Source organism: Ochotona curzoniae, unplaced genomic scaffold, assembly GCF_017591425.1.
Source record: "Ochotona curzoniae isolate NIBS_2020 unplaced genomic scaffold, NIBS_Ocur_1.0 scaffold_2453, whole genome shotgun sequence".
Taxonomy (NCBI): Eukaryota; Metazoa; Chordata; class Mammalia; order Lagomorpha; family Ochotonidae; genus Ochotona; species Ochotona curzoniae.
The window spans coordinates 21,764,032-21,777,160 of NW_024467094.1; the positions used below are offsets into that span (position 1 = coordinate 21,764,032).

The 13,129-nt window shown below is 45.8% G+C and overlaps 1 protein-coding gene across 11 annotated transcripts in view; it reads left to right on the plus strand.

Moving 5' to 3' along the window:
- TRIM37 (tripartite motif containing 37) overlaps window positions 1–13,129 on the plus strand; it is a 79,803-nt gene that overhangs the window by 54,194 nt on the left and 12,480 nt on the right. For 6 of the 11 annotated variants that reach the window (XM_041000314.1, XM_041000306.1, XM_041000305.1 and 3 more), the window contains 3 exons: window positions 5,188–5,316; window positions 5,681–5,870; window positions 8,455–8,573. In XM_041000314.1, coding sequence (XP_040856248.1) covers window positions 5,188–5,316; window positions 5,681–5,870; window positions 8,455–8,573 — 438 coding nt within the window. Of the gene's footprint in view, window positions 1–5,187; window positions 5,317–5,680; window positions 5,871–8,454; window positions 8,584–13,129 lie in introns of all 11 variants that reach the window. The other 5 variants (XM_041000313.1, XM_041000307.1, XM_041000309.1 and 2 more) reach the window with 3 other exon arrangements.

Sequence of the window (13,129 nt, forward strand, 5' to 3'; positions counted from 1 at the left end):
GAGACTCCATCTAGGACTTCACTCCCCCAGTGTGTGTGGGGGTGTGTGGTAGTAGGGGATCCAGGTGCCTGCACCATCGTCGCTGGCCTCCCAGGGTGTGCCTTAGCAGGAAGCTGGATTAAAAGCAGAGTAGCTGGAGTTTGAACCAAGCTCCTCTGTATGAGGTGCAGATATCCTAAGTGCCAGTTTAACCAGCCGTACCCCACCACCCACATCAGAAGGCTGGCATTCTTGTTTCAATTTGGGATGATTGTAAGATACTCCGGTGAGATGTCATAGACTCCGTAAAGCTCAGAGATCAGAGCTAGAAATAGAAGGTTGGGAATCAAAGAAGCAGATGTTATTTAAACCTTGGGCTGAGTAGGTTCATGTATGGAGGGAGTCTCAATGGAGACAACTTACAGATGCACAGCTCTTAGCTAAAAGTTCTGACAAAAAGGGGCTGGCAAGGTGACACAGCAGGCTAATCCACTTGTAGTGACAGTATTCCATATGGGTGCTGGTTCATGTCCCAGCTGTTCCACGTCTTGTCTAGCTCTGTGCTGATGCCTGCAAAAGCAACAGGGGATGGACCACCTCCTTGGGCCCTGCGCCCTCATGGGAGAATTGCAAGAAGCTCCAGGCTCCTGCATTTAGACTGACCCAATGCTGGTTTTCGAACTCATTCCTATAAACTGAACCAAATGAAATTGCCAATACACAATTTTTGAAAAAGCTAACATGACATCACATTTGTTTTGTAGCAACCTATCAAAATGACATAATGATTATATTGACCATTTTCAGTGGTTAGCTGGAGGTTCTTCCAGTAATGGCTTCCATGGTTCCCACTGCATCATTTTTCTTGCCAGACTTAGTTCATTTTTAAAAAATTTATTTTTATTGCAAAGTCAGATATATAGAGAGAGGAGGAGAGACAGAGAGAAAGATTTTCCATCTGCTTTTTCACTCTCCAAGTGGGCACAACAGCTAGAGTTGAGCCATCTGAAGCCAGGAGCTTCTTCTGGGTATCCCACACGGGTACAGGGTCCCAAGGCTTTGGGCTGTCCTCGACTGCTTTCCCAGGCCACAGGCAGGGAGCTGGATGGGAAGAGGAGCCGCCGGGATTAGAACCACTGCCCATATGGTTTCCCAGTGCATGAAAGGGGAGGACTTTAAGCACTAGCCTACTGCACCGGGCCCAGAGACTTAGTTCATTTTAAGCCCTAAGAATCAGTCCTTCTACTTGGCTACCCTGAAGTTGATCTTGCAATTTTGTAACATCTGATTTAATTTTCACCATACTTTTCACTACAGCAGTCTTCTTGAGGAGGCCCGCCATGTCGGCCCACGCAGCCAACAACCGCCAATGCGCAGCACGTGCAGCACATACACACTGCTGTTTGGTATTGTTTAGCTCGGCATTTGTTGTGTTCTTTATCATACCCACACTTTTTCTCAGCTGCTATAATTTTATAGTTAATAATATTCTGACAAGCTTGCTTGCCATTTTTTAAATTGACAAGAGAACTTCGAGCTGGAGCAGCAGGTTTCCTTTTATAAAAGGTTATTTGAGGGCCCAGCGCAGTAGCCTAGCAGCTAAAGTCCTCACCTTGAATGCACTGGGTTCCCTGCACCCACGTGGGAGACCCAGAAGAAGATCCTGGCTTCTGGCTTTTGATCAGCGCAGCACCGACTGTTGTGCTCACTTGGGGAGTGAATCAGTTGGACGGAAGATATTCCTCTCTTTCTCTTCTCCTTTCTGTATATCTGACTTCGCAATAAAAATAAAATCTAAAAAAAAAAAAAAGGTTTGTTTGAAAGGCAGAATTGGAGAGTGGAAGAGACACAGATTTCCCATCTGCTGGTTCACTTCCCGGAATGCTGCGATACCCACAGCGGGCCAGGCCGCATCCAGAAGCCAGGAACTGCGGCTGAGCTTCCCGTGTGCGTGGCAGTGGTTCAGACACTTGCACCATCAGTCACCGTTCAGGTCTCAGCTGCAGAGTTAGAAAGCTGAATTGGAAGTGGACTTGAACTGGTATGGGATGTGGACAAAGTATTAGTTTAACGTGTTGTGCCACAGTTCCCATTCCACCTTCCAGAGTGTGTGAGCAGGAGCTGGAGGCGGGAGCTGGAGTGGGAGTCAAAGCAGGGACCTGTTTGGGATGCAAGCCTCTTAATTACCAAGCCTCAAATGGTGTTTTTTTTACACTGAGCCCAAAGTTGCATAGAATTAGATAAAATGCTTTTTTGACATTAATGATACTATTTTCATTTATTATCTTAATAACCTGCATTATGGTGAACTACATAGTTTTTTGTTATACTTTTCTTCTTTTATTTAAAGATTAGTTTTATCTTTTTATTGGAAAGTTAAATATATAGAGAGGAGGAAAGAGAGAGAGAGGATCTTCTGTCCATTGACTCATTCCCCAAGCGGCCTGAACAGCTGGAGCTGAACTGATCCAAAGCCAGGAGCCAGGATCATCTTCTGGGTCTCCCATGCAGGTGCAGGGTCCTAAGGCTCTGGGCCGTCCTTGACTGCTTTCCCAGGCCACAAGCAGGGAGCTGGATGGGAAGTGGGGCCACTGGGATACGAATCAGTGCCCATATGGGATCCTGGTGTGTGCAGGCTAAGAACTTTAGCTGCTAGGCTTCCGCACGGGGCCCTATGCTACTTAGTTTTGGTCTGTGATTATCTTAATATTTGCTGCTGTATTCAGTTTCTTAATATTTTACTTGGTATCCCTGACATGTGGCCAATAACTGAAATCACTGTAGTTTAATTACACTGTCCTTACTCATTTGAGTTCGAAATTCATGCCAGTTGCAAAGAATAAATTTGGGGCCTGGCGTAATAGCCTAGTGGCTAAAATCTGCCTGGCACACACCAGGATCGGTTTGGGTGCTGGTTCATATCCCCGCGGCCCCGCTTCTCATCCAGCTCCCTGCTTGTAGCCTGGCAAAGCACTAGAGGACGGCCCAAAGCCTTGGGACCCTGCACCTGTGTGGGAGACCTAAAACAAGCTCCTGGCTTTGGATTGGTTCAGCTCCAGCCGTTTCAGCCACTTGGGGAATGAACTAGTAGTTGGAAGATCTTTGTCTCTCCTCTCTGTAATTCAAACTTTCCAATAAACATAAATTAGATTTTTTTTTTTAAAAAAAAGGCTAAATTCAGAAGCTTTTTGTGCTTTTCTGTGCTGTGAAATTGTTTTAACATGTTATCTGCTTTGTTTTTTCACTTTGTTAGATTTTATTAGGCTTTTAGTATAATGAAGCTCAATTATAGAACCGTTTAGTAGCTCATTAAGGGATAGAAGTTTACCAGGCTTTTTAATTGCTGTTTATTGGTCTCTTGTTTCTCCTATTACTTATGTCAGTTTCCATAATTAGTTTTACAAGAAATTGTTTGTTTTATTAGATGTTAAATTTATTGATATAAATTTGCTCTGAGTAGTTCTTAAAATTAAATATCTGAGACTTCTAATTGTGGAGTGCACTCATGTATTTCATTGCTTGTTGTGTGTGGGGATAAATGCCCCCTGAACTGGCCCCCTGGGTGCCCAAGTCTCATACATTCTCAGCCGACTGAGAGTGCTGCCAGGAGGCAGGCTTCCTGCTGGGACCACAGCCACCTCCCTGGCCAAGGTGACGGGGCATTAGGTGCCTCACATTCCTGCCTTCCTGTTGGAGTGTCTGTGGCTCAGCGTGTCTGAGTACAGAGTTTTATTATGTTTCTTCCCCTGTTAATCTGTTTACTGCTATCGGTTCCTGTAACTTATGCTATGCTGTTGCCTAAAGCGTGGTGATTGCTGCCCAGATGCCTTGGGACCTATCTTTACAGGGGCTTGTGTGCTGTTTAACTGATGTGTAACTTGCCTGCCTGCCCTGCAACAGCTTTAGTGTGTAAGTGCCTAGAATAGTTGGACAGAATGTGCATCGGGTCACTTGCCTCTGCCTCCTCTGTGTCCCGCTTCTTCTTGGCGCAGTCATCACACCTTGGGTCCAGGTCCCCCCAACATGGGAGCCCAAGACTTTGGACCATCCACTACTTTCCCAAGCCATAAGTAGGGAGCTGGATCGGAAGTGGAATATATGGGACTTGTACTGGTACCATATGGGATACCAGCACTGTTGGTGGAAGCTTAGTTTACTGTACCATAGCACCAAACCCTAATTCATTAATGTTAAGGGTTTAGATTTTCTTATTATTACTGCTTTGACCACAAATACTTTTCATTTGAGGGACTATAATTATAATTTCTATTTGTCTAATTTCATACACACAGAAAAGAAATCTAATTGATTTCTCTTTAATACAGTAATGCTTTACAGTTTCCAAGTGTTTGCTGTATTAATGGGTGCACGTGTGTGTATATGTTTGTGTATCTATTTCAGAGGCAAGAGGGCTGCCTGCAGTTACTGTCTAAATGCCTACCTCAGCTGGGCCTGGGCCAGGCTGAAGCCAAGGACATGAACTCAGTCCCCGTATCCTCTGTGGGTGGTATGAAAGTGTCATGGGCTCGTTGGCTAAGCCTCAGCCTGGAGTGCCTGCATCTCAAGGTCCAGCTGCTCCATTTTGGATCAAGCTTTGAGCTTTTGGCCTGGGAAAACAGTGGAGGATGCTTTCCGGGGCAAGACTGTGAGCCCTGCACCCACGTGGGAGTCCCGGAGGAAGCTCAGCTTCCATTCCAAATAGTCCATTCTGACCATTTGGGCAAAGAACCAACACATAGAAGGGTTTTCTCGCTCTCTCTTTCTCCTTCTCTCTGTAACTTTCAAATGAAATAAGATCTTAAAAAGAAGAAAGTAATTCCTTTAGGCTTGGTCATTACCCACCTGATCCCGAGTCCAGCTGGAGCTGAGCCTCAGAGCAGGGCACCCTGATACTGGAGGCATGGAGGGGACCCGGGGCTCAGCAGCACCCTCCCCCGGAGGTTTTTAATTTTTTATAATTTAATTGCACTAACGTTGGTGTGATTTTTTGTTGTTGTTGTTGTTATGGCATTTATATATGATTTTGCGTTCCACTAGCAGCGAAAGAGGAATGCATTTGTCTTAAAGCCGGTGGCGCCCATAGAACGTTCCTGTTTATTTGTGACACAGTAGACAAGCAGCTTGTGTGCGTGGTTGGAGTGACCCTTTCTCTGGCTGCGCTTCCTGCCATTTGGTCATATTCACGAGTATTTTTCAATGTCTTTGCAGCCGCAAGTAAGAAGAGTAATTCACCTAAGCTAGCTCGGTCTAGTATTGCAGGCAGTCTGTCGCTTCGGAGAGCAGTGGATGCTGGGGAGAGCTGCCGTTCCAAGGGAGATGGCCAGGCTCTCTCTGAAGGTACATGGGGCGGGGGGGGAACGACGACACTTCGGGATGTAGGTTCGGTTGGTAGATTTCTTTCACTGGAGATTTATGTGACGTTGTGCAGCTTTAGACACTGAAAGGCACCACAAATGTGAAAGTGTAGCTTGCAGGACTTTTGGTCTCACAGTACCGTAAGAAATGAGTGAGCCCGTTAGACTGAGTGTTGTGACTCTAATTTTCAATAGGTGGCATCGGAACGGTTCGTTTTCAAGTTGGTTTTGAAGTAACCACTGTGAGCCCTGATTGAGTTTAGAAGGGATGTAGCCTGACACTGATCTCACTTAGAGGACCCTGTGTGTGGTTGTCTGCTTTCTGACCGTCCTCCTCTCCCTCGCAGGCGCCCCGGGCAGCTCGCAGTGTGGGAGCAGGCACAGCTCTCCCCGCACCTTGACACACGGTGTTATCAGCGACATTCTGCCCAAGGCAGAAGAACGGCAGTGCAAAGCCCTGGATTCCCGTGCTGTCGTGGTCGCCGTGTTCAATGGCCTACCTATGGTAGAGAAGAGGAGGAAAATGGCTGCTTTGGGGTAAATCTCTTTCTTTTGTTCATGTGATGAGCTAACAACTGACAGCTTTGCTTGAAACTTTGTCTCCATACTAATAAACGAAATCGATCTCTCTCTATTGTTTAGCAGGCAGAATGTTGATGAATTGCATTAAGATGTCACTTTAATATATCATAGATGTTTCTTTTGTTGCTGCTGTCGGGTTTTTTAGTTGGATGAGTAGTGCTAGAACAAAGAGAGGACATAGAGGACAGCAGGACAGACACCTGCATCCTGCCCTGTTTGGGAGAAGCCTGGATCCTCTTCCAGTTCAGCTTCCTGCTGTTGCTGGTCCTGACGACTCAGGACCCTTCTTCCTGCCACTCGCATGGGAGACCTGGAAACTGAGTTCCTCGCTTGGATCTTCACCCTGGCTCAGTACTTTGTGCTGCAAGCATTTGGGGAGACGTTCCAGCCATAGGCTCACTCCCCACATGCCTGCAGTAGCTAGGGCTGAAGCCGGAGGCCTGGGACTCAGCGAGTCTGCCACGCAGGTGGCTGGCACTCCACTGCTGCAGCCGTCAAGCCTGCATTGGCAGGCAGCTGGAACTGAAAGCCGAGCCGAGCTTGAACACAGCCACTCCTGTATGGGTGTCCTAGGCAGCGTGTTAGCACTGTGACAAACCAGTGTCTGTGCTAATCCATTTTATGGCTACTGAGTTGTTCTGCTTTGGAGCCTTTGAAAAGCATTCTGAGTTGAGAAAAATATGAGCATTCCTTAAACTTGATTTTATGTAGCTTTGAAGACCTGGGTCGTTACCAAATTTAAAAGGGCAACTACTAGTTTAATTTTTGGCTTCACTCAACTTTGAGCAGTATGAAGTTGTTAAAATCCCTGCAGATGATCTTGTATTTCTCATTAGCTTGATATATAAACACTTCTTTGAAGTTAAACTGCTGCCAACTTTTGCACATTATGTATTATACATGTATTTGTATCAGCCTTCAGCCATACAGATTAAATATATGTGGACATACATTTAAAAATGTTTAGTATTTTTCCAGTACATAAAGTTCCATACAAATATCTGCAACTGTTAGCTATAGTCTTCAGTTTACAGTGAGTTTTGTCTTCCAGCCTGGTTCATATGGGTATAGTCTTGTTCATGTGGTAGTGGTGGTGGTGGTGTTTTCTTTTCCTCTCTCTCTGCCTGATTTAAAGCATTATAAGCAAAAAGTTTAAATATTAATGCTGAGTGAAAGCGAAGTGGGGGAGGGACAGTGAGAATTCACCCATCTTTCTCTCCCGTCTGGTTAGTTTTCCAAGTCCCAGCCCACACACATTCCCTGCTGTTCTTTAATTTTTTTTTTTTACTCTTTTTTTTAATTCCTCTTTTATATTTTTCTTTTGTTCCTTAATTTTTTTATGTATGCTATGTCTGCTTAAGTTTTCTGTATTTTTTTTCCATTATTTTTAAAGATTTTATTTATTTTTATTGGAAAGGCAGATATACAGAGAGGAGGAGAGACAGAGAGGAATATCTTCCATCCGATGATTCACTCCCCAAGTGGCTGCAACAGCCAGAGCTGTGCTGATCCAAAGCCAGCAGCCAGGAACTTCCTCCGGGTCTTCCACGTGGGTGCAGGGTTCCAAGGCTTTGGCCCATCCTCTACTACTTTCCCAGGCCACAAACAGGGAGCTGGATGGGAAGCGGGGCCGCGGGGATTAGAACCGGCGACCATATGGGATCCTGACACATTCAAGGTGAGGACTTTAACTACTACACTGTAACACTAGGCCCAGGTTTTATGTATATTTAAGTGATATGGATATGTAGCTTTTTAAATACAAAAAATGCGGGGCTGGTGTTGCGGCATATCGGATAAGGTTGCTGTCTATGATGCCAGGATCCCATAGGGGCTGCACCACCTTCTTTCTATCCAGTTCCCTCCTCATGGCCTGGAAAAGCACTGGAAGGTGGCCCAAGGGTTTGGACCCCTGCCCAGCTGGCTTGGCCCAACTCAGCCATGGAGAGCGAGGCCCGCTGGGGAGTGACCCAGCTGATGGGAAAGCTCTATCCTGTGTCTTTCCTACGCCTGTGGTAGCTACAAATTTCAAAGAAATGACAGACGAATCTCTAGAAATAAATGCCTTGTTTTGTCCATGCATCTTGGGATCCACAGTTTGGCACAGTGGGTTAAGAGGCCACTTATTATACCTATACCCCGTATTGGACTGCTGGTTCTTCTCTGCTTGTGGTCTGGCTTCCTGCCAGCACACACCCTGGGCAGCACCATGTGATGGCTCCAGTACCTGAATCTCCCCACGCACTTGGGAGACCCTGACAAGTGCAGGCTCCTGGTCCAGCCTCGCACCTGCTGTTGCGTGCATCTGGGGAGCTGGCTAGTGGCTGGGAGACATCATCTGTGTGTCTTCCTTTCAAATAAAATGAAAATTAATACAAATTAAAAAATAATAAAAATAGCAAAATTTGAAATCTTGTGTTAATCACCAGAGCATATACCCTATTTGACTTGATATTCATGTTCAGGATAAGAAGCAAATAGTTTTCCGTGTCAATTACTGGTTCTATGAAAATATCGATTTGTATTTTTTTTCCTTTAGGGCTAATGCCAAAGGAGGCTGTTTGGAAGGCCTGCAGGTGCCGGATTTGGAAGCCAGCTCTGAAACTGAGGAGCTGCAGCCCGTGCTCCCTGAAGGAGCCACCGCTGCCGCGGAGGACGGTAAGCAAGGGTCAGGGCGGGCTCAGATGCGAGGCTGGAAGCATGCTGGGTTTTTTGTTTTGTTTTCTGATGTGGCAGGGGCAGGGAATCCCAGTTTAAAGTGTCACTGATATTTGCGGTTTGCAATCTGACATATGTAATTGAACAGGCCATTCAATGTGTGCTGCTGAAGTTTAGTTTCTAGGACATTAAACCCAATGAAAGGCAGAATGGCTTATTTACTACGTAAAATGATACTTTTTGTTTTTATTCTTATTTTCCATTTTACTATTTTGTAGGCACTGGGCTTCCTACCTCTCTCTTCCCTGAAACCCTTCTCTTCCTCATCTCGTCCCCTGTGTTTTGTAGTAAAACAATCTATCAGGTGTAGTCTGCTCTTTGTGTGGGTCATGACACTGTTTGTTTAGGTGATGGCAGAAAGTTTAATATTTTGTTATCTAGGTGTATTTGGAAGTTTCATTGGGGATCTACTTTTATTTAGTAGTAGAGATGCATTTTGTTGGTTTTCTTTGAATTCTGGTACTCTGGTCTCCATTACATCAAGTTTGTTTTTTTACTTGAACAGCAGAGTTACAGAGAGAGGGGCAGGGGGAGAGAAAAAAAGAATTTTCCATCTGCTGGTTCATTCTGCAGAGTTGAGCTTTTCTGAAGCCAGAAGCTTCTTGAGGTCTCCCACTTGAGTACAGGGGCCTAAAGATTAGATTAGGATCATTTTTTGCTGCTTTCCCAGACCATAAGCAAGGAGCTAGATCAGGAGTGTTGCAGCTGGGACACAAACTGACACCCATGTGAGATGCTGGTAGCATAGACTGAGGCTTAGCCTTCTAAGCCATGGCACTGATCCAGAAAGCATTTAGAGGGAGAAGAGACCTACAGATAAAATGTTCAATCAGTAATAATAAGCCACGTAGAGAAAAATGTGCCAGCTGTTGAATTTTTGTTAGATATGCAAGATGAATTAGGTATGTTCAGTTTATAAGGAAGATATTCCCTAAAACACTTAAGTCTTTGTCTTTAAAATCAGTCTTGATTAATGTGAACAGATTGTTCTGCTCTTCTTACAGGAGTTTTCCATTTGTTAGTTTTCCATTTGTTTCTTCCAAACTTACTTCTTTTTTAAAAGGCTGAGTGATCAAGAGTGGTAATAATCTATCTTCCATCTGCTGATTCCCTTCTCAAATAGCCTAAATAGCCACAGTGGGAGCTGGTGCCATGGTTTTGTGTGTTAATCTGTTGCCTGAGAAAAAGACGGCATTCTACATGAGTAACGATTCAAGTCCCAACTGCTCCACTTCCAGTCCGGCTCCCTGCTAATGTGCCTGGGGAAGCACTGGGGGATGGCACAAGAGCTAGGGCAGTGCATTCATGTGGGAGACCTGGAAAAAGCTGCCTACTGGCTGTATTCTAGCCCAGTCTAGAATTTTAGGCCATTTGGGGAGTGAACCAGTATAGGCAAGATCTCTTCCTGTCCTTACAGGAAGGTCTTAACTGGTGACCAGAAAAACTCTAGTTGTATACTGGATTCAGCAGAGGAATGAGTGTTCCATTAATTTAATCCAAGATTGATGTGTGACCAATGCTGTAGCGTTATTGGTCCACTGAATTAAAGTTAAACAACCAGGGCTGGTCCAGGTCAAAACCGGAGCTGGGAGCTCCATCCAGGTCCCCCTGCGGGTGCCTAGACTAACACACCCATATCCCAGATGTGGTGTCAACGAGTTGGGTCAGAGGCAGAACAGCGAGTACTCAAAGCAGCACTCCAGGTTGAGGAGTGAGTGGCCCAGGCAGCAGCCTAGCCACTGTGGCTCAACACTGTTGTCATGGTTGTGTTTATTTTTTGTTTTTAATTGAGAGGTAGCAAGAGAAAGACATGGATAAAAAGGGGGGGGCTATCTCCCATCCATTGAGTCGCTCTCCAGATGTCTGCAACAGCTGGATCTGGGCCAAGCTGAACTGGCAAGCAGGAACTCATTCTGGGTTTCTCACATCGGTGGCAGGGATGAGATATTGAGCCATCACCTCTCGCTTCCTGGAGTGCACATGAGCCGAAAGCTGCAGTCAGGAACAGAAGGGGGACCTGAACCCTGGGCACTGTGACATGCCATGTATCCATCCAGCATCTTAACCAGTGTGCCAGGTGCTCACCTTCAGTCATGTTTAAAATCTACAGTGGAGCTCTTGGCTCTGCCAACTTACTGTGTTACCTTCTGGTCTGTTGTCCACATTGTATCAAGTTCTTTGTTCCATACCTGAAAGTATGTTGCCTAATTTGGATGACAGAAGGTACTTGAAACAAGCTCTGTGTGTTGTCCTTTTTGTGTCCTTCATGTGCTAAGCAGGGAAGAATGCTGGCTGTGTTAATGATAGCTGGCATTGGGTCTATGTTTTTCCTCTTCTCGCTCCTTCCTCTGCACTCATTTCAGCTTCAGGGATTGATGAGTTGTGGTACAGCTGCCAGCGCGCACCTCTGCTGTGCTAGGAGGCCGTGGCGGGGGCAGTTTTAGGTTTTTCAGTTAACACCAGTTTGCATGTTAGGTTTCAGAGTTGGCATCATTATTTCCATAGAGGACATGGAGTACACAAGAATTTTAAAGTAATGTATTGATTGTTAAAACATTAAGAAAGAATTCTGTTGTGATTGGTGATCTTTATAGAAATCCTGTAGGGATTCATGATTTGTTAATACATTCTGGTTACAAATTATGATGGCTCAGATTGTCCACCATGTGCTATAATTATAGGCTCATTTTTCTTTTCATACAGTATTTTGGTGAAACAGCAATAGTATCTGGTTCGGAGTTTTTTTATTTCAGTGCCATTTATGTTTGGGACTGTGTAGTTCCTCACTGCAGGACAATTGCGCTCAGCACTTGCACAGGAACCTCAGCTCTTGCCTCCTGGGTGCCGTGGTAACCACCACCAGCAGCCTCTCTCAGATGGTCCAACCAGACGTGTTTCCTGACATTTAGAGAGACAGAGATCCCCCATGCACTGGCTCCCTGCCCGGACATCAGCAGCCAGGGCTGGCCCAGGAGCCCGCGACTCAGTCAGGTCTCCTGTGTGCTCGGCGGGGACGGCAGTACCCAGGCAGTTCCTGGGCTGTGCCCTGTGGCTTCCTGGGGTGCTCGTTAGTGCCAGCTGTGAGTGGAGCTGAGGCTGGAACCCGGGCACCGTGAGAGGGGATGTAGTCATCCCCATAGTGTCTTAACTGCCTCTCTTGAAGAGAAGATTCTGCAGAAACTTAAAGACGTCGACATGTTTAGCAGTCTTGCTTCTGGCTGGGAAATGTTTTGAATTACGCTTAAGCATCAATAAAATATAACTGTTTCCGTATACATGCCTATCATAAACGGTGCTTTTCCTTACTAACTGGAACCATTGCCATAACCCTCTACTGAGATTCCTGTTTAACAGTGTGATGTTGGAAAGCTTGGCTTTTTCCCATCCCAGTTGGTAGACTATGGAATTCCATCTATGAGGCCAGTTTCTTACTGCACAAAAGTCAGTGCCAGATAGGGTAGCATAGATCCCTCTGCCATGCCTGTGCCCAGGAAAAGCCTTCTTAGGCCTCTTAGGGTCTTGCCAGTGGCCACTCTAGGAGGAATCCAGGTCTAGTGAGCTGTGTAATAGGATTAGGATGCTTTGGGGAGGAGCCCTAGTTTTTTCTTTTTCTCTCTCTCTCAAGTAAATAAATCTTTTTTAAAAATGAGGTCACTGGGGGCCAGTCCTTAGCCTGCGGCGTCAGCATCTCATACAGACACTGATTTGTGTCCTGGTCGCTCCATTCCTGATCCAGCTCCCTATGATGACCCAGGAAGGCAGTGGAGGCTGGCCCTTGCACCTACATGGGAGGCCCAGAGAAAACTCCTTGCTCCCAGCTTCAGACCAGCCCAGCTCTGACCATGGTGGCCATCTGGGGAGTGAACCAATAGATTGAAGATCTCTCTGTCTCTTTCTCTGTTATTTTCACTTTCTTTTTTAAATTTATTTTTATTACAAAGCCAGATATACAGAGAGGAGAAGAGACAGAGAGGAAGATCTTCTGTCTGATGATTCACTCCCCAAGTAAGTGCAACGGCTGGTGCTGTGCCAATCCGAAGCCAGGAGCCTTTGCCAGAAGCCAAAAACCTCCTCCAGGTCTCCCAGATAGGTGCAGGGTCCTGACAAATCTCCTTGCAACCCAGCTTCCTGCTAATGCGCTTGGAAAGGTAGCAGAAGGCTGCTCAAGTTCTTGGTCCTCTGCCCCCCAAGGGAGCCCTGGATGGGATTACTGGCTCCATTTCAGCCTGACTGTTGAAGCCATTTTGGGAATGAACTACTGAGTGGAAGACAGATTGCTCACTCTTCCTGTCACTCCTTCTGTCCCTTTTTTTCTCAAATAAATAAATCCTGGCGGGGCGAGGTGGCCAGGTCTTGGGGTGAATTGTACCAGAAGTTAGTTCCATGTGGTGTGTGTGCAGGAACAGTGAGTGGCCACAAGGGGGAGGTAGTGCATGGCAGAAATAGCTGTTATAAGTGGAAATTACTTTAGCATAGGAAAGGATTTTACTTATATT